At 61.5% G+C, this 27,124-nt stretch overlaps 2 protein-coding genes across 5 annotated transcripts; one reads left to right on the top strand and one right to left on the bottom strand.

Annotated features, from left to right (window-relative positions):
* The first annotated feature begins 222 nt into the window (after nucleotides 1–222).
* Nucleotides 223–13,679, top strand: POLRMT (RNA polymerase mitochondrial). 4 transcript variants are annotated; one of them, XM_032712079.1, is made up of 22 exons: nucleotides 245–302; nucleotides 874–969; nucleotides 1,251–1,549; nucleotides 1,610–2,164; nucleotides 2,479–2,609; nucleotides 3,629–3,815; nucleotides 4,184–4,333; nucleotides 4,455–4,622; nucleotides 4,943–5,113; nucleotides 5,572–5,811; nucleotides 6,045–6,824; nucleotides 7,094–7,216; nucleotides 8,235–8,357; nucleotides 9,253–9,432; nucleotides 9,535–9,621; nucleotides 9,891–10,004; nucleotides 10,603–10,652; nucleotides 10,914–11,012; nucleotides 11,333–11,405; nucleotides 11,894–11,976; nucleotides 12,381–12,451; nucleotides 13,004–13,679. In XM_032712079.1, the coding sequence occupies exons 1-22, from the start codon at nucleotides 245–247 to the stop codon at nucleotides 13,051–13,053; spliced, it is 3,888 nt and encodes a 1,295-aa protein (XP_032567970.1). In that variant the 3' UTR covers nucleotides 13,054–13,679. The 4 variants fall into 4 exon arrangements, with proteins under 4 accessions (XP_032567968.1, XP_032567970.1, XP_032567969.1 ...); XM_032712078.1 differs by having other exon boundaries at nucleotides 1,251–1,561; XM_032712077.1 differs by having other exon boundaries at nucleotides 223–302; nucleotides 871–969; nucleotides 1,251–2,164.
* A 1,872-nt stretch (nucleotides 13,680–15,551) lies between these two features.
* On the bottom strand, nucleotides 15,552–25,938 carry HCN2 (hyperpolarization activated cyclic nucleotide gated potassium and sodium channel 2). Its single transcript, XM_032712236.1, has 8 exons — nucleotides 25,583–25,938; nucleotides 19,753–20,176; nucleotides 18,788–18,949; nucleotides 17,823–18,041; nucleotides 17,488–17,634; nucleotides 16,978–17,218; nucleotides 16,636–16,800; nucleotides 15,552–16,504 (listed from the first exon to the last, which is right to left on the bottom strand). Exons 1-8 carry the CDS (start codon nucleotides 25,726–25,728, stop codon nucleotides 15,552–15,554), a joined length of 2,457 nt encoding a protein of 818 aa, XP_032568127.1. The 5' UTR covers nucleotides 25,729–25,938.
* Between the last annotated feature and the right edge of the window lie 1,186 nt (nucleotides 25,939–27,124).

The following is a 27,124-nucleotide window of genomic DNA, read 5'->3' as shown; positions in this document are numbered from 1 at the left end:
TGTCCCGGTCCCGCCGTGTCCCGGTCCCGCCTTGTCCCGGTCCCGGTCCCGCCCCGTCGGGGCCGTCACGGCCGCCAGGGGGCGCGGGAGGGGCGGAGGGAAGGAATGGGGGGCCGGTGGCGCGGCCGCGGTGCACCATGGGAGTTGTGGTTCGGCACAGCGGGACTCGCGCTCCCGGCGTTCCGCGCGGCAGCACTGGCGGCGCGGCGCATGCGCGGTGCGGGGTGGCGCGCGCGGCGCGGACATGGCGCTGCTGCGGCTGCGGGCGGCGCTGCGGGGCCCGGGCGGGCTGAGGGGGCCCGGTGAGCGCGGGCACCGGGGCTCGGGCAGGGGCGGGCACGGGGCCCGGGCGGGCTGAGGGGGCCCTCGGTCCCGAGCATCCCCCGGGACGCAGCTGCGGACCGCGGCGTTCCTGCCCCGTCCCAGGCCCTCCCCGCTGGGACAGAGCTGGGGGCTGAGAGGGTGTTTTTGCGCCGTGAGGCCCCCAGGGATAGAGGCGGGACCGTGGAGGTGCTGGCATGTTGTTCCTCTCCAGAGAACAGGAACGGGAGGGTTCTGGGTCCCGTCCCAGCTGTGGGGTAGCGCCGCCCGCGCTGAGGGTCCTGGGGCTCTGCCACCCCCTTCGCAGCGCTGGGTTCGTGGTGTCCCTGGGGTCACGTTCCCTCCGAGCGTCCGGATCTAGGGAGTGAGGGGCGTCCCTGTCCCTCCTGCCCCTTCCGGCCCTCGTGCGCTGGGGCAGCTGAGCTGAGAAAAGCCACTCGCTCACTGTCACCTCTGTGCCCAGCTGGGGCCTGACCGTGGGGCGGGGCTGGGGGCACTCTGAGGGGTGAAACCTCCTCTGACCCCCTGCACCTTCGTGTTTTTCCACAGCAGGGGTTCCATGGAGCGTCCTCAGGAGCTACTCATCCGCCAGCGCCAAGGAGAAGGCGAACAGGAACAGCATCTGCGAGAGGACGGAGCTGCTGGAAGGTGAGTGCTGGGAGAGCTGCAGTGAGCCAGCCACAGCTTGGTTCTCGGGATGCTGGGGTGGGTTCCTGGGATGCTGGGATAGGCCCCAACCTGCAGGTGGATCCCAGAGAGACAGTGCTCAGAATCTGTGTCTGGGAGTGGGGCTGGCCAAGGAGGGATAAAGTCCTTGTGTGATTCCTCTTTTCTGAGCATGTTCCTGGCACTCCCAGAGTGAGGCCCAGGGCAGGACAGAACCTTCTGCTGTGCATTGTGTCCCATCACCTCTCTCTGTCTCCCTCCAGTGCTCAAAGCTCGAGCAAAGCAACTCCAAAGCAGTGACGCCCCAGAGGTGACAGTCAACAAGGTGGAGCTGGCCCCGCTGGGCAATGACAAGCACCAGAACCCTCTGCAGAAGGCCATGGCCTCTGGCCCCACGCAGGAGCAGCCGGTTCCCAGGGCAGGGCGGTGCCCAGACCGGCCCCACAGCTGGGTCGAGATGTTGCACAAGGAGACGTGCATCCAGCAGCTGAAGTTGGAGCGGAAGTTATCCATGGCTGCCTCCCAGCTGGATCTGGGAAGCCAGGCCAAGGCAGAGGCCAAGGTAAAGGCCAAGGCAGAGGCCAAGACAGAGGCCAAGCCTAAGGCAGAAGCCAAGCCAAAGGCAAAGGCCAAGGCAGAGGCCAAGGCAAAGGCCAAGGCAGAGGCCAAGGCAAAGACCAAGGCAGAGGCCAAGGCAACGACCAAGACAGAGGCCAAGGCAAAGGCCAAGACAGAGACCAAGCCAAAGGCAAAGGCCAAGGCAGAGGCTAAGCCAAAGGTCAAGGCAGAGGCCAAGGCAGAGGCCCAGATAAAGGCCAAAGGCAAATCCAAAGCAAAACCCATGAAAAGCCTGAAGACCTCAAAAGTTCCAAAAGTGAAAGCAACCACTGCCTGGAGCCAGAGCTCCACCAGCCCCCACAGCCTCTACAGCCACAGCAAGCCCAGGGTGGTGGCAGTGAAGGAAGGTGTGAAGCTGGAGAGGCCTCGGAGGGCACTGAAGGACAAGGACAGCAGCCAGCACAAGGAGACCATCCAGTCCAGCCTGGAGTGCTTCCTGTTCCTGCAGCAGCCAGAGCAGGCTGAGCAGATCCTCACGCTGTGCCACAGATCTCCAGTGAAGCAGAAGCTGCTGGATGTCAGTGCCTACAACATCGTGATGCGCTGCTGGGCCAGGAAGGTACTGAGCCATGGGTGCTCCAGGTGGGAGAAGGGCTAGCTCAGGAGGAAGAGCCTTGAGCTGGTCATGGTTTTACTTGTAGTTGTCACACCTGCCTTCGGCAAATGTTCAGGGAGCACTTGGCTTCTGCCAAGAGGAACAAAGCTGGCATGAGGCCATGAGTCCCTGTGAGGTGGCTTTGAGGAGAAGAAGGGGATGGGGAAGGGGATGGGTAGAGGTGACTGAATATAAATAGGAGTAAAGGGGCGTGAAGCTATGATTTTGGGGCTACTGGTGTCGGTGTATCCGCAGCCCCTTTCCCTTCTCATCCCCAGGGCTGCCTGCAGCACATTGACCAGCTGTTTTCCATGCTGGAGTCTGTCGGCCTGCGGCCCAGCCTGGACTCCTACGCAGCAGCACTGCAGTGCATGGGCCGGAACCAGTCATCCCCCGAGGCCATCTGGAGGTAACACCTGCCTCAGGAGCCGCTGAGCCCTGGGGCAGCAGCTCCACAGCCTGTGCTGGGAGAACTGGGAGGCACGTGGGGCTGGGGCTGGGAAGAGCTGCCCCTGCTGCGTGTACACCTGGATGCTCTGACCATTTTCTCACGGCCACGTTTTGGGGTGGGCAGAGCTCCTCAGCACCCTCCCTGCCACCCCCAGCTGCTGGGGAGTTTGTCTGAGATCATGCAGGGAGAGGAGATGTGGGAGGTGAGAACAGCTGCTTCTCTCCCTAGAGCTGGGCTGGGAGAGCCCCTCTCCAGTCAGGGATTTCTTGATTCCCCACCATCCCAGGCATCTCGCTTCCACTGGGCTCTCTGTCATTGCCTGGTGGGAATGGCTCGTGCAGTTTCCCCTTCTTGGCAGGCTCAGCCAGGTAGCCAGTTCCCAGAGAGCTCTCTGAAGGAGCATGGTCAGGAGATTCAGGTGGATCTCACGGAGCACAGTGGGCAGGAAAGTGTCAGGCCAAAGCAGGGAGCTGAAGGAGCCCTGTGAGATCCCACAGATCTAGGGGGTCTAGGGGCAGTGCCCAGGGCTGGCTGCACAGCCAGCTCCTCGACAGAGAGTGGAGAAAGCTGCTGATCCGCTGGTGCTGCACAAACACCTTGGGGATGTATCGCTGGCCTCTGTGTCCTTTGGCTGGCTGACAAGTTCTAGATGCCTCCAAGTGAATATCTTCAGTCAGCTGATTCTGAGGGGCCTGGCAGTGCCCGTCCTGCCTGGTGTGGGAGTTGTGTCAGTGCAGCACACACCGAGGGACTGCCCGTGGGCAGCGCGGTCCCGCAGCAGCTGGAGCTCAGCCTCCCTGCCCAGGCCAGGGCTCCACAGTGGTGCAGGCTGAGAGATGGACACATGATCCCTGTAACCTGAGGCGGGTGACCTTGTGGGACTGGCTGTGCTGAGACAAATCCTGCCCCAGCAGCTCCTGCACAGCACGCTCAGGCCCCTGGGGAAGATCGAGCCTGTCCTGTCTGCCCCTCCTCAGATACCTGGAGCAGCTGAAGAGCGATGGCTTCCACGTGGATGAGCTCTTCCAAAAGTGCCTGTTTGAGGAAGATGAGAAGGAGAAGGTTCTGAGGGCCATCAGGACTGTCCTGCCCAACTACCAGCTGCCCCCTCCACCCAAGCCCCAGACCTGCAAGTCTGCTCTGCTCCAGGACTTCTACTCCAAAGTAAGCCACAGAGCTCAGGGAGGTGTTGGAGCTGGCCAGGTGATGTTCACAGGTGTTCTCAGGTCCAGCTCAGGACTCTGTAAGGGAAGCATTTTTAGCATGGTCTTTGCTCAACAGCCCACACAAATCATCAAATGGATGATATTACCAACAGCCTTACAGAGGAAGAGTGAAGCCAAGGGCTGGCAGGGGCCTGGAGGTGACCTCCATGTGCTAGAAGGGCTGTTTGGGGAGATACTTGACCATGACACAAGAGCAGAGCAGCCTGTGGGGTTTACCAGCCAGAGACATCTGGACTTGTTCTACAAGAGCCTCTTGGAGGGAAGCTGGGAGGATGAGCATGACATAGTGCCTTGCACTTGTTTTAGGAAAAGGTGGTGTCATACCCCAAGCTGGATTTCTCTGTGGAGGAGTTGCAGGAGCGTTTCCAGCAGCAGCTGGAGATGGAGTTGAACAACACCATAACCATCGAGTCAGTGGAGGCAGCCAAGCCCCCAACCCCGCAGGCTGTCAAAGCGGTAAAGCTCAAGAGGTCTGGGGGCAGGGGGGCACTGCAGCCCTTGGGACCTGTGGGAGAGACTGGGGGTCCGTGGGCTGAAGAGGTGGTCAGCTGACCAGCTCTCTTCTTTTTCTGTGCAGCGTGAGCTGCTGGGCACCCTCCGCTCCCAGTGGCACGATGCTGTTCTCCAGGCCCTGCAGAAGTCCAAGCACAGCATGGCTAAGGCCAGGGCACTGTCAAAGTACAACATGCTCTACCCCTACCTGTGCCTGCTGCCGGATGAGGAGTATGTGGGCATCATGCTGCAGGTAGGAACCTACTCTGCCTCATGGAGCAGGGCCAGACTGTCAGTCATGGGGCTGTCACAGAGCACTAATGTCCAGCGAAATTCAAACTTCTGAGAGTTTTCCCAGGTTCTTAGGTGCAGGCTGTCTGTTCCCTGTGTGGAGCAGCCAGAGAAGCCCCTGCCCTGCCCTGGTCGTGTTTTCTTCCTCACCATTTGCTCAGCATTGTGGGAATCAGAATCTTCCTGTGCTCCCCTCATAGCAGCTTCTAATCCTGCTCTGTCTCTCTGCTCTGTCTCTCTGTTCCTCCTTCCTAAGACCCTCTCCATCTTCTCTTTTTCCAGGTCCTCAACACACTCTCTCCACAAGGAGAGTCCCTGGCTGTCCTGGCCAGGGAGCTGAGCAGCAAGGTCTACAGCAGGTACATCACCCATAGGAAGCTGCGCAGCCACCAGCTGGAGAAGCTGCAGGGTGTCTATGAGGACTACATCCACCTGCTGGCAAAGGACAGCCAGGTAGGAGCCCTTGGAGTCAGGTGTGCTGTGTAGGAGAGCTCTGGGCTTGAGCAGGGTGCACTTTGCATGGCAGGAGGGGATGGGAAGGGAGAAAGGGGCCTCCAGGGCCAGGTGAGCAGGTCATTTCCAGAGCTGAGTGTACGTGGCTTGCGGGGGGGCAGGCAGGTCTGCAGTCTGGGAGGGAGGGGCAGGGTGTTGTGGGGATGGAGTGTCAGCACGGGGATGTGGTGGGAGGAAGGGCTCTGCAGCGCTGCTGTCCTGGTTCTCACTGCTGGGCTTGCCCCAGCCTCCTCAGCCATCCTTCCCCAAATACCCATCGGGGAGGACCTCACAAGGACACAGAGACAGGAGGAACCTTCTCAGAGCCGTGTCCCAGATAGATAGATCCCATTTAGCAAACCCCCTGGGAGCAGTCTGGCCCCTCCAGCTGATCCGCATTTTCTCCTTCCACCTCCTAGCCTGACCAGTACTTGCCACGGGAATACTGGGAGAAGCTGGTGGCAGAAGCAGGCTTAGGTTCCTCCCTGACCTTGAAGGACTGCAGCTGGCCGTACGCGGTCCTCATGCGCCTGGGCATGCACATGCTGGAGCTCCTGGTGAAGGCCATCACAGTGCCCAGGAACCTCCTCAATCCTCGTCTGGAGTCCAAGTCTATTCCTGTCCTCTACCACATCTACTCCTACCAGAACATGTGGCAGGTGAGCCTTGTCCTGGGGGCTCTGGAACTGTGCAGGTCACCCCTTCATGAAAACCAGACCCTTGCAAGGCCCTTTTCCCTCCCTGCTGCCATTCCTGCTCAGGGACACTTTGAGGAGCCCCTGGTTCTCCTTACTTCGTGTGATCCTTACAGGATGGCTGACTGACCACAGGCTCTTCCAGACTCCAGCCCTAATCCTCTGCTGTTGACCTTCCCCTCTCTGATTCTCTCCAGGTTGGGCTGATAAAGCCCCATCCCATCTTCTCCCAGATTGTGACGGATGCTGCAGAGACCACGCTGACCTTCCACTCCTCTGCCATGCCTATGCTGTGTCCCCCAGTGCCCTGGACCTCCCCCCATTTCGGTGCCTTTGTCGTGAATGACACCAAGCTGATGCGCTTCCTGGATGGGGACATCCAGCACCAGCTGCTGCTGGAGCAGTGTCCGCCCGTGAACCTCCATCCCGTGCTGGATGCCCTGACCCAGCTGGGCAACTGCGCCTGGAAGATCAACCAGCCGGTGCTGGATATAATCATCTCCATCTTCAACGACAAAGGCAACGAGCAGTTGGACATCCCACCGCCCCTCTCTGAGGCCCCCAAGCCTCCCACCGCTCCCGGCCATTCCTCGACCTGGAGCAAGTCCCTCAAGCGCGAGCTGTTGCTGTGCAAGAAGAAGGCTGCAGAGATGCACAGCCTGCGCATGGACGCGCTCTACAAGCTCTCCATCGCCAACTACGTCAGGGACAAGGTGTTCTGGTTCCCTCACAACATGGATTTCCGCGGCAGGACTTACCCGTGCCCGCCGTATTTCAACCACCTGGGGAACGATGTCACCCGGGCCATCCTGCTGTTTGCAGAGGGGAGGCCGCTGGGGCCCAGGGGCCTCGACTGGCTGAAGATCCACCTCATCAACCTGACGGGGCTGAAGAAGAAGAACGCCTTGCAGGAGCGGCTGGAGTACGCCAACGAAATCATGGAGGAGATCCTGGACTCAGCCGACCACCCGCTCACGGTACGTGGGAGCTTCTAGAAAGTAAAATAAAATGGCAATCAGATCAATTTTGAAACATAAACATTTTGAAAGATAAATTTTTGAGAGGAAAAAGGGAATCAAAGCAATGCAGAGATTCCTAAATAGCACATTTCTGTTTGAAAACATGATGAAATACGAGGGAAGTTGGAGGCATGATGGGAGGAGAAGCTGTGCCTAGCGTATCCCGGGAGCACAGGGTCTTCTGCCTGTGCTATGATTTCTACCAGCCTGTGCTTTCCCGTTCCCAGGGCAGGAAGTGGTGGATGAAGACTGATGAGCCCTGGCAAGCCTTGGCATGCTGTATGGAAATCGCCAAAGCCTCAAGGTCCCCAGATCCAGCAGCCTACATCTCTCACTTCCCAGTTCACCAGGTAGGAGCCCAGCAGATCTGCATGGCCCATGTGAGGCTCAGCAGGGCAGGAGAACGGGACGGGCGGGAAGGAACATCCCTTGGCTCAAGCAGAGCCTGGCTGGGAGAATGCTGGCAGCTGCTGCAGGGTGAGAGCCAAGCCAGTCTCACCTTCTCCAGCTGCAGGATCAGGACTGGAAGTTGGCCTAGCATGGCAACACCTGCATGTCTGGAGTGTTCAGAGCTGTACTGAGTCTTCAGGGATTTTTGCTCCACTCCCATTCCAAGGCTGAAGCCAAACAGCTCTACAGGAGCTGAGATGGGAGGTCTGGAACTGAGAAAGGCAATGGGAACAGAACTGGTTGTCCCCCACCTTCAGTGTCCTGTCTGTCACCATGTCCTTGTCCTTGCTCTGGGCTAGTGCAGTCGCTCAGGTGCTGCTCAGCTCCCTGAAGGCCCCTGTCCCTCCTGTCTGCACGGGGACCGTGGCTGATTGTGGTCCTGGTGTGGGGGGACTGCTCCTTTCATGAGGAGATCGGGTGGCTCTAACTGAGTGGGGGGAACAGCGCTTGTTCTGCCAGTAGCAATGGTCTGGAATATGCGTGAGACAGTCGGGACTGATATTTTGATGACAACAAAAGATCAAGAGAGCAGCAGGGGGTGTGTGGAGAGTGCAGCTAATGAAATTCCAGCAAGGACTTCTTCTGGAGGGCACCACTGTCTCGTTCCGCCTGAGTCATCAGTGCTCAGTTAATGGAGCCATCAGGATGTGCTGCACTGCAGGGAGCAGGAGGGGGGTGCAGGAGGAGGGGGTCCTGCCTGAGGAGTGGTCCTGGGACAGCTGCAACCCCCTGCGACCGGGGAGAGCCCGAGCCCGGGGGGCAGGAACAGCAGCACAGCTCCTGCGAGAAACGTTGCTGCCAGTGTGGTCTGGGGAGCACCAGAACTTCCTGCGCTTTTCCTTCCCTTTTCCATCCTCAGCAGATGAGCTCTGTCCACATGCTAACTCCTTGTTTCCCCCCTGCTCTCCCCACATGCAGGACGGCTCCTGCAACGGGCTGCAGCACTACGCAGCGCTCGGCCGGGACCTCATCGGTGCTTTGTCTGTCAACCTGATGCCCTGCAGTGTCCCCCAGGATGTCTACAGTGCAGTGGCCCAGCAGGTGAGGCACAGCAGGGGCGTGGGGGGGTCCTTTTGGACCTGCCTCCTCCCCTTGGTGCACAGGGTCACTCCTGCTGCTGAGGAGAAAGGTGGGGATAAGACCAGTGTACAGAGGGCTGGAGGGGCATGAGCTGGTCAGAGACAGGGAGTCTCCATCCCTGAGTGGGATCTGGCTGGACATCTGTCCTCATAGAGGCGGCTGTGAGAAAACCCCTGGAATTTCTGCTGTCCTCACTTCTGAATGAAGCCTGGGAGAAGTAAATCAGAGAGGTGGAAGAGGGTGTTCCTCATCCCTTGGTCTGGGATGGCCTATGAGTTATGAGGTTTTCTTCCTTTGAGCTGAGTAGGAAGGAGGGGGAAGAGATTCAGCCTTTGGCACTGCTACAAAGTCTTTGGTGTCCTTGGCAAGACATGGTGTGAAATGAGCTGCTGGAAGAGTGCTGAGACCTGCCAGGCTCACTCTGCTGGCATTGGACCCTGGTTCTCCCGTCTGGGTCTCAGCAGGTTTTCTGCAGGCAGCACCACACCAGAGAGCAGGAGTAGCTCATGAGGGTGCAGGGCTTGCTCAGTTATCACTGGGGGGCAGAGGCAGGAGAACCTGAGTTCTGACCCATAGTCGTAGAACTGTGTCCTTGTCTCAACTGGCAACACCAGCCTGTCAAGGGACAGTGCAGAGGCAGCAGGGGAGGCTCTACAGGCATACTTGTCTGTGCTTGATCCCCTCAGCAGGTGATTTCTGTTATCCAGGGTGGTGAAAATGGGCTGCAGGAGTTCTGATGGGAGCTCGGGCCAGGCAGCGCACGGCTGGGAGGGTCTCACGTGGCCCCAGCCATGGAGGGGGCTCAAGCCAGCGTGGCTCACACTGGGGCTGACCCCTGGGGCACTCTCCTCCTCAGGTGGAGGAGTTTCGGAGGAAGGACGCCGAGCGGGGGGTGAAGATCGCCCAGGTGCTGCAGGGCTTCATCAGCCGCAAGGTGGTGAAGCAGACGGTGATGACGGTGGTGTACGGGGTCACGCGCTACGGCGGCCGCCTGCAGATAGAGAAGCGTCTCAAGGAGATCGATGACTTCCCTGAGGTAACGTGCCTGTGTGTCCCCCTTCCCTGGGTCCTGACACTTTCCTCCACGTCTTTTGCTGTCCCTTTGCCTGACCCATCGCTCTGCCTCTGGTCTGTGCAGGAATACTTGTGGGAAGCGTCTCACTACCTGGTGAGGCAGGTGTTCAACAGCATCAAGGAGATGTTCTCAGCAACTCGAGATATCCAGGTGAAAAGCCTCTTGCATCTTATCTCCCTCTACTTTTTCTTCTTCCCTGGTCCACTCATACATAGACCAGGGGGAGAGATGGTTCTCCTGGGTCCTGGCCCAGAGAGGATCCTCCTCCTCCCAGCCCAGAGGTATGGGATTGTGCTAAACTTGCCAGTAAGCACTGGACTGTCCCAGTCTGTGGTAGGAATCGGGGTGGCCCATGCTGGGAGGGGGTGGGGTCTCCCAGCTCCACACTAACTCCGGCTGCTTCTTCACCTCTTCTGAAGCACTGGCTGACAGAGAGTGCCAAGCTCATCTCCCAGTCGGGGCGGACAGTGGAGTGGGTCACACCACTGGGGCTCCCCATCGTGCAGCCCTACTATCGCTTCAAGTCCACTGTGGTGAGTGAGTGTTTGGTGTGAGGATTCATCCACCCCTCCCTGTGCCACGGTGGGAGCAGGGAAGGGACAGCTGGGATGGAGCCTGGCAGGTTGGCACCACCGGTGGGTGAGCCTGCAGAGCAGGTAGGATCTGTGTGTGCAGGCACATCCTCCAGCCTCATTGCTCCTTGCAGAGCCTGGAGGGTGTGGGTGGGCTGGTGAGGAAGCTCTTCTGCTCTGTCCCACTCAGGCAGCTGGGGCACGGGCCGTTCCCCGCTCCGAGGAGCCTCCTCGGGGCTCGTGTGACTCAGTCTCGCTGCTGTCACCTCCCACGCGCGCTGCGCTGACTCACGTCCCCCGGCCCGTCTCATCCCTGTGCTGCTCACCTCCAGCAGCCCCTCTCAGGCTGATTCACCCTGCGAGGGCTGTCATGGGGAAGGGGTGCAGGATGCCTGCCAGTATCCTCAGGAAGGGAGCTGGGCAAGGTGTCACTGAGGAGTGGCAGCTGCCGCAGTGCTGGGACACCCTGAAAAGGCACAGTCCTCTCCAGAAGAGTGGGGCAGTACCCTGTGCTGCAGGCAGTGCAGGGTAATAACTGGTCCCCTCTCTCCACTCACAGCTGAATTGTGGCATGCAGAACTTGAGCGTGAGAACCCCCAACAGCGGCCAGTAAGTACAAAAGTACACTGTGCCCCTGTTGACCCCAGCCTGTGCTCTGGGGACAAGGCCTTCCCATCAGGGAAGCTGTCAAGGAGTGCCAGAGCTCCTGTTATCCCCCTGAGCTGCAGAGAGCTGGACAGAGGAGCAGGGCCCTGGGGCCCTCCAGGGCAGCCCCCTCAACCCCGGGCTGAGGTGGCACTGCCTCTGTGCTGGCACTCTCATCTTTGGCTCTGAAGTGCCCCAGCTCCTCTGTGTCCCACTGTGCCACAGGAAGCCTGATACTGTGAAGCAGAAGAATGCCTTCCCCCCCAACTTCATCCACTCCCTGGACTCCACACACATGATGCTCACGGCTCTGCACTGCTTCAGGTAGGAGTGGGCAACTGGGCTCTCAGCTGGCTCTTCCCTAGCTCAGGACTCCTCTGGGAGAGTGTCACTTGGCAAGGCACCATGTGGGACCAAGGATTCCCTGGTGGGTGGGAGTTTGGGGTTCCTGGCAGAGAAGGGGTGAGAGGAGGCAGTGGCACAGGGAGATCCTGGGATCTCTGAAGACCTGTAGGGACCTTGCAGGGAGTCCCCCTCCTTATGTGGCCTGTGCTCCTGTCCCAGCCAGAAGGTCTACATGGGGTGGGGGTCATCACCCAGAGGGGCTCTCAGCACTACTTCATGGCACCTTTACCCCCTCCCAGGCAGGGTCTGACCTTCGTCTCGGTCCACGATTGCTACTGGACTCATGCACTCACCGTGGACATCATGAACCAGGTAAGTGTCCTCTGGGGTCCCTTGTGAGCAAGATTTGGCTGATCTGTGCTCTGGGCCAGATCTGGCTGATCTGTGCCAGGCCTTGCCTCCCCTGGGCTTTGCTCCACAGGCTGATTGATTCACCCAGGTGAAGTGAACCTGGGATGCTTGCTGGCAGTCGCAGCTGATTTGCTGGTGCCCCATCCCCTCCCATCCTGCAGGGAGTGTGTGGCAGAATCTGTGTGTAGATGGGCACTGAACACAGTCCTGGCAGAGCTGGTGCCCTTACCCTGTCCTGGGCCCTTCCCTCTGCAGTGCTGTGAGTGCTGTTGTGCCTGTGGGGGTCGGCCTCTGCTTCCCACCTCCCCGGGCTGATTCCTGCACCCTTGTCTGGCAGCACCTCCTTCCCACTCCTGCTGCTTTCCCTGCCCCTCAACTCTAACCTACCACTGGGGGGAAGGAGGGAAAATGCCTCCTAACCTGTGCCTCACCCTGTCTCCCTGGGTCAGATCTGTCGGCAGCAGTTTGTGGCTCTGCACAGCGAGAAGATCTTGCAGGATCTGTCTGAGTTCATGCTGGAGAAATACTGCAGGTATTCCTGGCCTGTTAGTTTCCCCTACCATGCTCCTTCCTGCCTGCACCAGTTCCCTCTCCCAGAGATCGTGTCCAGGTGCTGACAGGTTGTGTCACCTGCCTGGGGGTTGCTCTGGGTAGAACCTATCCTTCCTTCTTGCCTGACACCCAAATCGCCTTCAACCTCAGTGTGAAAAATAAGGGCTCTGCACCCTCTTGCTGCAGAACCGAGGGAGGGTTTGGCAGCCTTAGGGCCTGCCCTGGGCTACTGTGTCCAGGGCTGGGCTCCTGCTCCCACTCGAGGGTGCACGGTCTGTTTTGGAAGAGCTGAATCCTGTTGTCAGGGGCTGCACTGGGGGGTAGAGGAGGGTGTGCCTTCTCCCAGAGCTCCCGTGTTGATTTGCTTTCTTCTGGTTCATCCAGCCCCAACACAGAGACCATAGCTGCTTGGCAGAAGAAACTGATGGAGCAGCTGTCAAATGTCCCCAGGACAGGTAGGAGCATGGGATAGGAACTGCAGAGCTCAGGAGTGGTTTGGAGACAAGGGAAATGAGATGGAGTGGCCCCCAAAAGACAAAGCCAGAGCTGTCCCCTAGGATCAGGTGTTCCCTCCTGTGCTGGACTGCAGAGCCATGGGACAGAGCCTGGACACGTTCCCCTGTAGCATTCCTGTAAGCATCCCTCCCACTGAGCCCCCGGGGAATTTCCCCCGGGCTGACCCAGCTCATCCCATCCCGCTCTTGTTCTGCTCCCATCTGTTTCCAACCATGAGCATTTGCTGGGAGATGGGACTGAGGGACTCAGCATAATAATTGCCAAGATCTAGATGATATACATGCAATGGGATTAAGGCAATTAGTTTAACTCCTTCTAATCCCTCAGCCCTGTGTCTGCCAGGCCATCTGGCTCTGCCTGACCTCTGTGCAGAGTGCTCCATGGGCAGCACGGTCCAGGGGCTGGGATCCTTCATACCCCGAGGCCGCTTCTCTCCCCCTTGCCCATCCCTACCCTGCTTTCTGACCTCTCCTCTTCCTCACTCCCCCCAGGTGAATTCAACCTCAAGCAGGTGATGGATTCCACCTATTTCTTCAGCTGAGCCATGGCTGCCTGCAGAGCCCTGAGCTACCTCTGGACCTCTCTGGCTGCAGTGGGTGCCAGGCCTGTCCCCCATCTCACGGGGAAGGGGGTGCAGCTGCCAGCCCAGCAAGAGACCTGCCCCACAGCAAGGTGCTGGGGCACACTGGGACTCTGCAGGAGCAGCCAGTGGGGGCCAAGCTCTGCACTGTTTGCCATCACTGCCCGTGTCCCAGCACCTGGAGAGGGCACCCAGCCCTGAGCTGGGGTGGGGCCAAAGGGGCAACAGTAGACAGGGCTGGCTCCCCTCAAACTTCACCTTCACTGTGAACCCCAGCCTTTGCTGTGCAGTTGCCTGTCCTGGGTGCTGTTCCTCTCCACCAGTGGAGCTCAGACCTAGCGGGACAGGCAGCCACTCTGGACACAGCAGGAGCCCTGGCCCTGCTCTTGGCAATGGGGTGGGTGCTGCTCCATGCTCTGCCCCAGCTCTGGGCACTGTCCCCACTCTGTAGCACAGCCTCTGCAGCTCCTGACTCCCATTTCCAGGGCGGGATTTTGCTGCTGCTCACTGGGGCTCGAACAGGGAAAACCACTAATTCAGGGGTCAACATGTACAGTACTGTAAATAAAATGGTTTTTGAAATACGAGATGGGACCTGTGTGCTCCTTGGCATCTTTGCCTGAAGGCTGCAGGCTCCCTGGGCTCTCACCTCACCTTCCAGGGGGTGTGGGGAGATGGGACTGCTGCCTCCCCAGCCTGGTCCTGTTCTGCTGACAGGTTGGGCTTCAGTTGCTCACAGGAGCATCACATTCTGAAAATGCTTTTGTAACAGAAACACAGAACTCTGCCAGTGTAGCTGCAGAGGGAGTGGGGCTTTCATGGGGTCCAACTGCAGCCTTTCCAGCCAGGAGCCTCTCATCTCCCCAGACTGTGACCTCCCAGGCCTCCTCTCCACTGGGGTGGTGTTGGAGATGGTTGGCATCTTGCAGCTGCAGCTGTGTTTGGTCCAGTTCTTGGCTGCACCCTGTACCCACAGTCTCCTGTCCCAACCTGCTCCCAGCTTCTTCCTGGCTGCTGCTGGAGCGAGGGGAAAGCTGCTGGGAGGAGGCTTTTCACCTTGTCGCTTTTCTGGCAGGGAGTCAGCTCTTCAAAGGACAAAGCTGCATCCCACAGCCCACGCTGGGACTGTGCCCAGTGCTCAGGCTCCCAGGGCCAGGGACGAGGAGCGGGAGCAGCCGGAGCCGCGGCAGGGAGGGACGGTGGCGAAGAAGCAGAGCCGGAGTCGTGTGTAGCTCTGTCAGCTGCTGACGTTTATTGCACAGGATGGGCTGGATGGGAAGGTGGACGCTTGGAATGGGGCCCAGTCCCTCCGGCTGCTCAGCCGCAGGGCGCTGGGCTGGCACGGGCCACACACTCGCGGTACATTCAGTGTGGAAGGCGCCAGAGTGCGAGGCAGCGAGGCACACGTGCAGACACACACACACACACACACACACACACACACGTGCAGGCACACACACACACACACACACACACACACACGTGCAGGCACACACACACACACACGTGCAGACACACACATACACACACGTGCAGACACACACACATACAGACACGTGCAGGCACGCACACATACACACACGTGCAGGCACGCACACACACACATACACACCTGCACACACACACATACACACATGGGCAGACACACACACACACACACACACATGTGCAGACACACACACACAGCCCTGCGCGCGCGCACACACACACACACACACACACACACACACACACACACACACACACACACACACACACGCCTGGTACAAGCAGTGGGTGCCTTCCCCAGCCCCAGGACTCTGGGGTCGGGCTCCAGCATCTGCCTCCATCTAGCACTGCCTACGAGGACATGGGGCCGCGTTCACTCCCAGCCCCGGGGTGGGGGACAGTGTGTGGGTGCTTACAAGCCTCAGGGCAACCATCCCTCAGACCCCCTGCAACTTACCTCCACTCCTGGACCATCACCCTCGCCTTGGGTCTGTGGGAGGGGCACAGGGACACACGTGGCACCAGGGCTGTGCCGACAGCCCCGGGAGGTGTCCTGTGGGTCACACACACAGGGATGTGTTCAGGTCATAGATATCATACACAGAGTTGGTCATGGCGAGGATGCAGCTGTGGCTTCTATGGGCAGCCAGGGAGGCCGGGGGGCAGCGGGGCTTCGCTGCGGGGAGCGGGAGACAGGGCCAGACTTTGGTCGGAGATGACGCAGCCGGGGGCTCAGCCCGGTGACCCCGCGGTGTCGCAGGGTGCAGCAGCCCCATGCCCACCCTCGGCAGCTGCCCCGCTCTGCAGCGGGTGGCAGGAGGGAGCCGGGGAGGGGGGCTGGCACCACAGCGGGGGGGGCAGCCGGTGGGGTGGCCGTGGCCCTCACCCCGCGGCACAGGGTGGACACGAGGCGAGGTGGGACTCCCCGTGCAGCCCCTCCCGCACACGTGTCCCTGTGCCTGGCGCGGAGGTCACAAGTTGGAAGACAGCCTGGACTTGGCCGGGTCCGTGTCGGGCGTGCTGGCCGCTGAATCCTTGCGGGCCGCCGCTGAGTCCTGCGGCAGGGTGGGTGGCGGGGTGAGCCCCGGGCCCGTGGGTGCCGGGTGGGCTGGAGCCCCCCGCGAGGGCGCCTGGCCCCGCAGCCCGGCTGGGGGCCCGGGGCCCGGCGAGGCAGTGGCCGGGCCCCCACTGATGGAGGTGCAGGACTCGCGGGCAGAGGCCGGAGGGCTCTGGGTGCTGCCAGCCACCAGCCCGTGGGGCAGGGAGGGCTGTGAGGCCGAGAGGGGCCGCGAATCCTGGCTGAGGCTGGTGGTGTGCAGCGCCTGTGTGCTCTTGTGGGCAGCCAGGCGCTGGGGCGAACCGGGCGCTGGCTGCTGGCTGAGGGACAGCTGGGATCCCAATGGCCCCGGGGCACCTCCATAGGCGAACGTCCGGCTGGCCAGCGGGCTTTGGGTCGGCGGGCTGGCCGCGGCCGCGGCGAAGGCGCTGGTGGAGGCGGGCAGGGCCGTGGGCTGCACCGGGTCCTGCGAGGGCGAGGGGTTGGTGTGGGGCGTTGGGGGCTGTGGCTGCGGTGGGGGGCTCTGCTGCAGCAGGACGGGAGAGACGGCGAAGGGGCTGGGCATGGCCTGGGCATACTGCAAACGGCGCATCATGCGGGGTGAGCCCAGCGCCATGGAGCCCACCAGAGGGCTCGCCATCTGCGGACAGAAGCTCATGGCAACGGCTTGCTGGAGGGTGGCGATGGCAGAGGTGACCTGGGGCTGGACGGGGCTGTACATAGCTGTGTGCTGCTGCAGCTCTGCCTGCTGCACCATCTCCCGGTCGTACTTGACGATCTCCTGGATGATTTCGTTCTCCTGATTGTTGAAGACACCTGAGTTGAGATCGTGCTGCACTTTGTGGAGCAGGATCGAGTTCTTCTTCCCTGCAGGGAGGGGGCCAGAAGAGGGAACACCATGAGTCCCACACTGGGACTACGCTGGGTTCCCATGCAAGCCATGGCTGTTCCCTCTACTGGGACACACCTCTCCCCCTCCAGACCCCACCATGCCCTACCAATGCGGTCGAGGCGGTCAATGGCCACGGTCTCAAAGGCCCGTCTCATCATGGGGTATTCCTCCAGCACCTCGTTGAAGTTGTCCACTGAGAGCGAGTAGAGGCGGCAGTAGGTGTCTGCACGGACACTGGCCGTGCGCCGGCCACGGGTCAGCAGGCAGATCTCTGCGTGGAAAATGCCAGGGTCAAGGTCAGAACACCGCCAGTAAGAACAAAATGGGGCCAAACCAGGAGCAAGGGGTGAGAACCACCACATGGGGAATGCCCCAGGACAGGGCAGGTGCCCCAGTGCCTCTCACAGACCCCAAGAGGGTACCCGGGCTCAGTCCTGCAAGCACTCACCTCCGAAGTAGGAGCCATCAGAGAGTTTCATCTCCTTGTTGCCCTTGGTGAGGATGCTGACCACCCCATGCTGGATGAAGTACATCTTCTTGCCAATGGTGCCCTCACGGATAATGTAGTCACCCGGCTGGAACACCTCAAACTTCAGCTTGGTGAGCATCGCCGTGACGAAGTTGGGGTCTGCGTTGGCGAACAGCGGCATCGAGGCCACCAGCTTGCGGCAGTTGAAGTTGACAATTTCCTGTGGGGAAGCAGGTGAGCACAGGAGGCCGGGACACACTTCCACAGGGACACGCTCCCCGCCACCAGCAGGCTCACGGACACCCTGGCACACAGATCTTGCACGGACACGTACTCAGAGCTGAAGAGCTGCAGCAAGAGGTGTTCGACCCCAAGCATGTGCACAGCAGGAGCCAGCGGGACCCACACCACTCCCTGACGCATGGCAGGGAGCAGGGGGTCCCTCCCTTTGGGGGAGCAATCCCTCACACCCAGCTCTCCAGCCCTCACCTCACGCAGGGGCTCGTTGAGCTCCCCCAGGATGCTGTCCTCGTCAAACATCTTGCCCTGGTAGCGATGCTCGTAGTAGTCATGAATCTTCTGGCGGAAGTCGGCGGGCAGCTTGTGGAAGGACATGTACTGCTCCACCTGCTTGTACTGTGGGGAGAGGTGGTGTTAGTTGGGACCCCCCCCACACATTCCCACTCCATGGGGCCAGTCTCGCTCCACCTCCCCATCCCTGCTCCCAACCAGGAACACTCGCCCCACCTGGCTGCATCTCCAGGAAGGGACGCACCAGCTGGGCTCAGGACAGAAGCCGTGGGTCCCGTTCAGCCCAGTCCTACCTTCTCCTGGTACTGGCGCCGGGAGGAGTCCAGTGACTGGATGAGGGCGGTGGCGTGGCCGATGAACATGGCGTAGCAAGTGGCCCCCACAATCATGCTCAGCATGGTCAGCCAGATGTCCGTCATGCTCTCGGGAGCCTGCTTCCCATAGCCGATGCAGAGCATGTGGCTCATGGACTTGAAGAGGGCAAAGGAGTACAGCTCACTCCAGGAGTCGTTCTGCAGCAACAGGGACGGTGGCTCAGCCCGTGCTGGTGCTCAGCTGCACATGTGTGTGTCTGTGTGTGTCTGTGTGTTTGTCTGTGTGTCTGTCTGTGTGTCTGTGTGTGTGTGAGAGCAGCGCCCGAGGGCACAGCGCCCTGGCCCCTGCCAGGCCACAGCCCTGGTTCTCTGCCTGCACCTCTCAGCAGCCCTCAGCAACAGGCATTTGTTGAAAAGCAAATTTTCAAACTTTCCAAACTTTTCAAACTTCCCTGGAGAAGCAGTCAGGGAAGGAGAAGCAGGGGAGGAAGAGAAGGAAGCCAGGCGGGAGGGAACGGAGCAGAGATGGAAACTTGATGGAACAGGATGAGACAGACAGAGGGAGAAGAGCCATTTGCAGGAGGCTGTGGGGCTGAGAGGGAGCAATTAGAAACAGGGTACATTATTTATTAATAGCAGCTTTATGGCTAATGAGCAGGAGAAGGCGGCAGGGGACAGGACCAAGAGCCCAGTGTCAGCATATTCCTCTCGCCCGGATCGATCCCCTGCTCCAGGTCCTGCGAGACCTCACCAGAGCAACGTCAGCACCCAGCACCGGGTGCCTTGCACACTGTGGGGTGCCCTGTAAACCACAGGGCACTGGAATCATGGCCAGTGGGGGGATGGCATCTCCTGGGGTCGGTGCATGGAGGCCAGATGACAGGAGGATGGGTGGGGGCCCAGGGGATCAGGCAGGAGCGTATTAGGGGGTGGATGGTACTCACCACCATCCCATTGATGGAGACCCAGCAGTTCTGGGGGAAATCCTGCAGCATGGGCACCAGGAACTGGAGGCAGCCATCCCAGTGGCAGAGCAGCAGCATCATGCCAATGAGGTTGATGATCCTCATCACTGCACTGGCCAGGTCGTAGGTCATGTGGAAGATCTGGGTGGGTGGGATGGTAGCAGGTGAATATGGAGACCCTCCCCCACTGCCCAGCCCTGCTCAGGGCACTGACCCTCACGGCCTCTGATGGAAGCAGCTCCCGTGGCCGGCCCAGCTCCGGCCCTGAGGCTCCTCTGCTCCACCTGCCTATTCACAGCTGGTGGGATGGGGATGCCCCCGCGCTGCTGCCCAGGAAATGGCGATGGCCACGAGCCTTGATGAGCATCAGCCAGCACCAGCAGATGCTCAGGGAGAGACAAATACTCAGGGCACTGAGGAGGGAGTGGGGCAGCCTCCAGGGCATCGAGTGCAGAGTCTGGGCCAGAGCCACGTAGCAAAGTCGAGCACGTTCCCTCTAGACTCTAAGGCACGTCCCTCACAGCCCACACGGCCCCGAGTGCACCCTGCCTCCTGCACTGGGGACCCCAAGGGCCAGGGGTCCTGCCACCCTCCCTGGCACTCCCCAAGCTCCTGGAGGGGCAGGGAGCCAGCGGGGAGCAAGGCAAGGAGCATGGAGCTGAGCAGGGTGACAGGGTCCCGCTGCTGGAGCAGGGGATGGTGTGCCAGCTTGTGCCAGCCATGCTGTCACCATGGTGGGTGATGTACCATGGCCCAGAGATGCCCCAAACCTTCCAGGAAGGGTCACATCCACCCACTGGCACCACACAGAGCCCTGCAGATCCTCTCCACCCTGTCAGTTCTTCAGGCAGCCCCCAGCCCTGCCACTCTCGCAGGGGCCCCTCCAGCTCCCGCTCTCTCCAGCCATCCCAGTGCTGCCAGCAGGCCCCAGAGCGGGTCCTCACCTCCTCCCACTGGTGGATGTAGCGGATGAGCCGGGAGAGGCGGAGGAGCCGCAGGAGGCTGAGGATCTTGGTGAAGCGGACGATGCGGAGGGCGCGGGCGGTCTTGTAGACCTCCGAGTCTATGCCCTTCTCCACAATGAGGAAAACATAGTCCACGGGGATGGAGGAGACAAAATCCACCACAAACCAGGTCTTGAGGTACTTCTTCTTGATCCTTTCGGGGTCCAGGATGATTTCTGTGTTGTCCTCAATGACAATCCCTGTCCGGAAGTTCAGCACCAGGTCCATCAGGAAGAAGGTGTCAGAGACCACATTGAACACGATCCAGGGTGCTGTGGTCTCCTCCTTGAAGAAGGTGATGCCCACAGGAATGATGATCAGGTTGCCCACCATGAAGAGCAGCATCGTGAAGTCCCAGTAGAATCTGGGGAGTGAGAAGATGGAGGGAGGGGTGTCACCAGTGCCCCACAGCTGCCCCCCATGCCGAGGGGACATGGCCACAGTGCCCTGCCCTCCAGGACCCACCCTACTGGGGTGCTGCCACTGTGATGCCACCTCAGCCACAGGAACCTCCCTCTCCCCAGAGACTACACCTTGCTCCCCCCTCTCCAGACTGCCCCCGGGGTGATCTTACAGCCAGCATAGCCCCTGACTGAGGTGTAGAGGGGGGTGCAGGATGAGGCTGGGGGCTCCCACTGGGCTGCCGGAGGCAGCAGGTCGTGGGGGGAGAGGAGAATGATGATGCCAAACGCTGGAGGGGGGCACCCTCTGGCCGAGCTGCCCCGGGGAAGCCCGCGGGCTGAGGAGTCCCCCAGACCATCGGCATCACTCTACGTCACAGGTGAAGGCAGGACGGGAGATTGGGGGGAGCAGTCCTCCCCTTTCCTGCTCCCAGAGGGGGGACAGCGGTCAGTCCACAGGGACGGTCAGGGCCACCCTACTCCGCGCCCCCATGGGCCAGGCTGGGGTCCCGATTTGGGGGATGCCAGGGTGGGGCTGCCCGTCAGTCCCCGCAGCGCGGCTGCGATGGAAGGAGCCGCCGCGGCTCCGGTGCAGCGGAGCACGTACGGCTGCAGTTGGCGGCGGCAGCGCCCGCAGCCCCGGCCAGACGCGGGGGCGGTGGGTGGGTGGGCGGCCGCCTCCGCCCCCGCCCCTGCCTGGGCTGCGCGGGTCCTCCGCCCCCTCCCGGCTCACCCCATTCTTCTTCCCTTTCTCCTCGTCCCCCTCTCCTGGGCCACCGACGACCTTTCTGAGCATCTGCAAGGTCACAGCAGCTCTGTCGTGGCAGGATGGTGTGGAGGCCACCTCGGCCCTCCCTGCTCTGGTCGGGGGGCAGGAGCGGGGGGGATGCTCCTCAGTGCACGCACAGGGACACTCAGGACCCACATATGTCTGCTCAGCCCACCTAGGCAGGGGTCCCTGAGAGCTGTGGGATGACGGGCAGGGGGTGCCATCGCCATACCGTGCACGCGGTGCCCTGGGGTGGGGGGACAAGGGGGAGACACCCCCCTGCACACAGAAGGGGCGATGGGCCGGGTCCCCCCCACTGCGCAGACTAGCGCAGGACCAGGAGCCGAATATCCCAGCTCCTGACCTTTCTCCAATGACACCTTCCCCATGTGAGGTGTTGCTGTGGCAACTGTGAGTGATGTCACTGCTGCAAAACGATGACTTCACACCAGGGCGGTCCCCAGGGCACCCTCGGCAGAGGAACTGTGCCCCCCTTCTACCCCTACACCGAGCTTCAGCTGCTGGCACCAAACAGGCAGTGAGGCCATGGCCATGGTGGGCCCGGCCAGACCCCCAGGCTCCCACACACAGCACGACCTGCCAGAGATGCCAGTCAGCAGAGTTGCTGTGGGGCTGGATCTGTCCCCAAACCCCTGGCAGCTCCCACTCAGACTGACCCTGCTGTGCTGCGCAGGTCCCACGGGGGCATTAGCCATGCAAAGCTGCGAAGAACAAAGATTAAATAACCTCGCCAGCTGGGCAAAACTCTCCTCTGGCTCCAATTCCTTTGCAATCTGGCTGAGCCAGGGCAGAATTCAGCCTGCAGAGAAAAGATAAACTGCTCCTGATTCCCCCACCGCACACAACTGACCCTGTGCAATCGCCCCGGGGACCGGGGTGCGATGCCAACGCTTTCTTCTTTGGAGGGTTCATGTGCATGGAAGAAAAGATCCAATCCAGGCTACTAAAAATATCTGAAAACAAATTAATCAGGATCCTTGACATCCCTCCCTTGCTTCTGACCCAATTGTATGACAGTGATGATGACAGGAGGTGCCCAAAGCCCCCACGAGCGGGGGCTGCCGCCTTTCCGCTCTCTCACCCGCCCAACGCCCGGCACGGTGGTGCTGCTCTGAGGTCCTGGGCAAGATGCAAGTTGGGGCCAAGCCATACAGGGGGGCACAGCCACGGTATGCCAGGGTGGTCCCTGCTCAACTCCATTGGCAGCACACAGAGCTCCAGGGTCTGCTGGAGACGATCCAGTGACACCTCTCTATGCTGATCCCATAGCCCGGCAGTGAGCTGCACGTGCACCAGCCTGCCCAGTAGTATGGAGCTCCCCAGGACCACCCTCTGCAGGAGGATCCCCTGAGGTCTGAGCCCTTCAGCCCTGACGAGGCCCAGCTGCAAACAATCAGGCTGCCTGGTGGGCAGGAGCAGCACGGGATCAGTGCAGGATCAATCAGCACAGGATTGGCACTTTGCAAACTCACACTAAATACTCATATCCTAAAAATGAGGTTGCTATGAGAAGTGGGTTACAAAGCCAATGGCATAAGTTTGCCCGAGCTGAGAGAGCAGTGGTGGCCAACATCATCTGCACCCCCAGATCCCAGTAGAGTCAGTTGTGATGAATGATTGGTGCCGCTCTCTCTTGGAAAAGCCTTTTACCCTGGGGGTTCCTGGGGAGGGGGGTAAAGGCTTTGCAAACTGCTCAAGGACCCAAACCTTCACAATCCCCCCAGCCAGTCCCAGCCTTTCCTCCCCAGTGACCGAGTGATGGCTTCCAGCACTCCCAGGTCCGACTGCCCCACACTGATGCTGCAGAATAAGGGGTCCAGCTCCCCAACACCCTGACCAGTGGGAATGGGAACATCAGGACCAGTGGCAGTGCTGGCACATCCATCAGGAGCAAGAGCAGCTGGCAAGCCCAGTCCCTCTGCTCAGTAGCCCACACAGTGGCACCATGCAGGCAGAGGGAAAGCCCCTGAAACCATTCAACCCTGGATGAGGAAGTCTCTGGCCAAGCAGCACCAGGGACATGTGCTCTGGAATCATCTTTGCCCCCAATTCAGTTGTGAGACCAGCTCTTGCAACAGAAATTCACCAGCAGTGAGAACCCCCTGCTCAGCCCCAGCCTTGGTCCCAACCCAGTCTCATGGAAGGCTGTGGGTGCCAGGCTGGCATTGGGGGATACCAGTGTAGCTCCTGGACAGCCACTCAGCAATCACAGGGTGATGGGCACTGCCACTATCCCCAAATCACCGGCTGTGCACAGCTCCCACAGCCCCTGAGCAGCTCCTCGGGGCTGGTGAAGCGATGAAGGAGTTGGCACTGGCTGGGCTGTTCCTCCCAAAACAGAGACCAGAATTGGCAAAGCCACCAACGACCACTGCCCAGCACCCAAAAGGATGTGGTCCTGCTCCAGCACACACTTACAAGGTCTCTTTTATCAGACTTGCAACTCAGGATCTCACCAGCCGCCCTGGTTGCTTCCTCATCATTCAATATTTATGTAAATAGCAACCTCGGTTCCTGGAGCAAATGTGTCCTGAATTGTGGGTGAACGATGGCAGTACCATTGCCAGGAGAAATCAGGATCACTAAATGACAATGATTATGAAATGATATCACAGATGCAGATGGGTAATGGGTTTTGCAGGGCAAACACGACCAGGTCACGCTCCATTATCATTATTGGATAAATGCTTTTTGATTATTTTAAGGCAGGACAACGTGGGACGGATGGACACGTCCCCAACATGCACAGGCAGAGCGGGTTCCTCACGCCCAGGCTCAGCCCCACGTGGGCTGATCTTGTTCCTGAGCATGGTTGTGGAGCTGGAGGATGCCGTGGCTCTGCCTGCAGCTCCTCCCCGCTGGGCAGGGAACTCTCCTACGCCACTTCCAGTATCAAAACACAGGCAGATGCTCTGCCCCAATGGGTTTCAAGTCTTGATAGCGGCTCCAGGAGGATGGAGCCCGTGCTGGGCAGGACAGCCAGGGTGACTCTCCAAGGTCACCCTGGCACCCGCCTGCTCGCCGCAAGTACCAGTCCAGGGAACAATGCTGCTGCACCTCGGAGAAGCCTCTGAGGCCTCGAGCCCTCTGCAAGCTCACTGCAGGGAGACCCTGCTCTCAGGAGCACCGTGGACTCTGCCTCCAGCACCGTGGCTCTGCCAGGTCAGAGGAGCTGGGCAGGCTTTGGCCTGGGGCAGGCATGGGGGTCACTCTGCTCCCAGCCCAGGCAGCAGCCCACAGCTGCTGAGGGTGAGGAGGAGCATGGGCAGTGCAGACAGGCCCAGTCCCCCAGGATCCACCTGGCACCACCACCTCTGCTCTGTCACAGCAGGGCCAGTGGAGCTGGCGGTGCAGACACTGCTCTACCCGGCCCTGCAGCAGAACTCGATGCCCAGCCAGTGAGACAAGGAGAGAGCTCCACTGTGTAGCCACAATGTGGAAGGGCGCAAGACCCTGTGCAAGAAGGCAGCCCCAGGGGGAGGCCGAGGGCCTCCAACTGCTCCTCTGGAAGATGCCAGATCAGCCCAGGGCAGCACATGAGGGTGGGAGCAGGAGATGCAAGTGTTGGTCCCTGCCCTGAGCCCATGGCCACCTCCACCTGCCTTAGGGAGCCCTATGCTGTGGAGACTCGTCAGTGTCAGGAGAGAACAGAATTTGAGGTCTGGCTCAGGGACACCCCCACCCAGGCACCCAGTGAACTCTCCCCTGAGCCGCCCCAAACCGTGCACCAGCAGAGTCAAAATGACTCAGAGCTGAGCCCCTGAGCCCCACTGGCCTCTGGAAGAAGGCTCCCCCAGCCCCTTTGAGGTCGCTGAACCAACTGGTTCAGCCCCAGTGTTGGCTCACTGGTAATGCCAGCAGGGTCTCGGCCCCCCTCCATCCCTGCAAGGTGCGATGCTGCCTGCCCCCAACAGTGCAGCCAGCCATCCCTCCCTCCCAGCAGCTTTCACACAACTAGGGAAACGTTTGCCACTCCAGAGCTCCCCAGGGCTCGTGGGCCAGGAAGGAGATGGAGCTGCAGAGCTTTTCTCCTGGGTTTGCCATTCCTCACCTGGAAGACACACAGGCTGGATCTTGGGGACCCAAGTCCTCTCAGAAGTGGGAAGAATCCCCCTCAAACTGGTTGAACCCCAGGGACAGGATCAGGCCTCCATGGGGGAGGGGGAATCATCACAACGCTCTGCCTGGCAGTGGCACAGCACATCCCCCCCACCCAGCACTGGCACTTCCCCGGGGAGGGGGACCCCGAACCGCAGGGTGCTCCAGGGGTAGAGCCAAGGCCCGGTGGGGCTAAGGGGGCCGAGCCTGTCGAGGCTCCGGGAAGGACAAGGGGACGCCCTTGCCCGGGCACTGAGAGTGCTCCCGGCATTCCCGGGGCGGCGGCTGCTGCGCTGGGGAGGGGGATGCCTGGCTCGGCTGCGCTGGGGAGGGGGATGCCTGGCTCGGCCCCTCCCGCGCCCGGAGGCGGCTCAAGGTGCCCTCGGCCCGGCCGCACCGGCGGCCCTGCTCCCCGGCCCGGCCCCGATGCCCGGCCCCGCAGGATGCGGGATGCGGCCGAGCCCCGCGGGTACCGCCGCACCTGAAGTCGCTGTAGGGATGGATGATCCAGGCCCCCGCCGACTTGACGCGCTCCTGCTCCCGCTCTACCGCCTTCTGCGAGCCGAACATCCGCAGCGAGAACTTGTTGACGCCGGGCTGGAGCATCGCCCCGAACTGCCGCTGCATGAAGCTGGCCTGGCTCCCGCGGACCTCCTCGCCCGCATCCTCGCCCGCGCCCTCCTCGGCTGCCTTGGCCCCGCCGGGGGACGCGCCGCCGCCGCCGCAGGAGAAGGAGACCTTGGGCTCGCGAGGCGGCTCCGGGCCGGGGCTGCGCGGAGGGTCCCCGCGACGGCACTCGCCGTTCGGGGACCCCTTCCCGCCGCGGCCCCGCGCCCGTCCAGTCGCCGCCGCCCCGCCGCGTTTGGCCGCATCGACCGCCTCCTCCTCGGCCGCCGCCTCCCCGCCCGCCGCGCCGCGGCCCGCCCGCATCCTGATCCTGATCCCGATCCCGATCCCGCCGCCGCTGCCGCCGCCGAGGCCACCGGCGGCACAGTGGCACCCGCCGCCGCGGCGGGGGCGGGCCGGGGGCGGGCAGCGGGGCCGGGCCGGGGGCCGGGCGGCTCCGCAGCTCCCCCCTCTGGCACAGCGCTCGCCGGCGGGACCGGAGACCGGGACGGGCCGTCCACCTTGAGCCCCGACAGCCCCGCACCCCGGCAGCACAGTCCCGGTGCGGGGCCGGGCGCTCCCCCCGCGGGGCTCTGCAGCCGCCGGCCCAACCGGCGGGGAGGGAGCGCTGCGCGCCCCCGAGGCAGGGATGGACACAACCTCCGCGCCAGGCACGGGGGCTTTGCCCTCCCGCAGCCCCTGGTGCCCACCGCTCCAGCGCTGAGCCCCCTGCACCGAGCCCATGGGCAGCAGGAACCCCCGGGGTAGACCGAGGGATGAAGACCCCGGTCTGACACCCCGGGACAGGGCCAGCGGCTCCCCCGGGCTGCGAGGCGTCGAGGCACGCCGGACGAGGAGCCCGAATGAGCTCCGAGCACCCCCGAGCAGCCGGACACGGGACCGGAGCCGCCCCGTCCTGGGGCCGCGGCTCTGGGAGGGACCCGTGGGGTGGCGGAGCCGGGCCAGCAGCGAGGCCGCGACGGTGGCACCACCTGGTGCCACGGGACAGAACCGCACCGGGCACCGCGTCCCCCGCCACGGCGGAGCCAGCGCCGTGCCCGGGGCGGGGCAGCTGCAGCCCCTGCACGGACCCCACGGGCGGAGACACCCCAAAAGCTGCGCTGCGGGCCACAGGGGCCCCATTCTGCAACATCACTCCCCGGGCTTGGCACGGCTGCCTTCAAGAACAGTCCCTTTCTCCAAACCATCCCCGGAGAACAGCACTGCAGCTCCTCAGCTGCCCCCAGCCCACAGAGGAGAGACCGATGTTGCAGCTTAACCTGAACGGGAGGCTGGAGATGCTGGAGCCGCTGGAGCCAAGGCGTCAAGAGGCAGGGGCTGAGCGGGGTCCCCGCAGTGCTCAGAGCACCAACTCTCTCCCCAGGACAGAAAGGGGCACTGCAGCCAAGGCCTGCTT

The sequence above is a fragment of the Chiroxiphia lanceolata genome, chromosome 27, assembly GCF_009829145.1.
Source record: "Chiroxiphia lanceolata isolate bChiLan1 chromosome 27, bChiLan1.pri, whole genome shotgun sequence".
Classification (NCBI taxonomy): Eukaryota; Metazoa; Chordata; class Aves; order Passeriformes; family Pipridae; genus Chiroxiphia; species Chiroxiphia lanceolata.
This window is presented reverse-complemented; position numbering and strand designations above follow the sequence as displayed.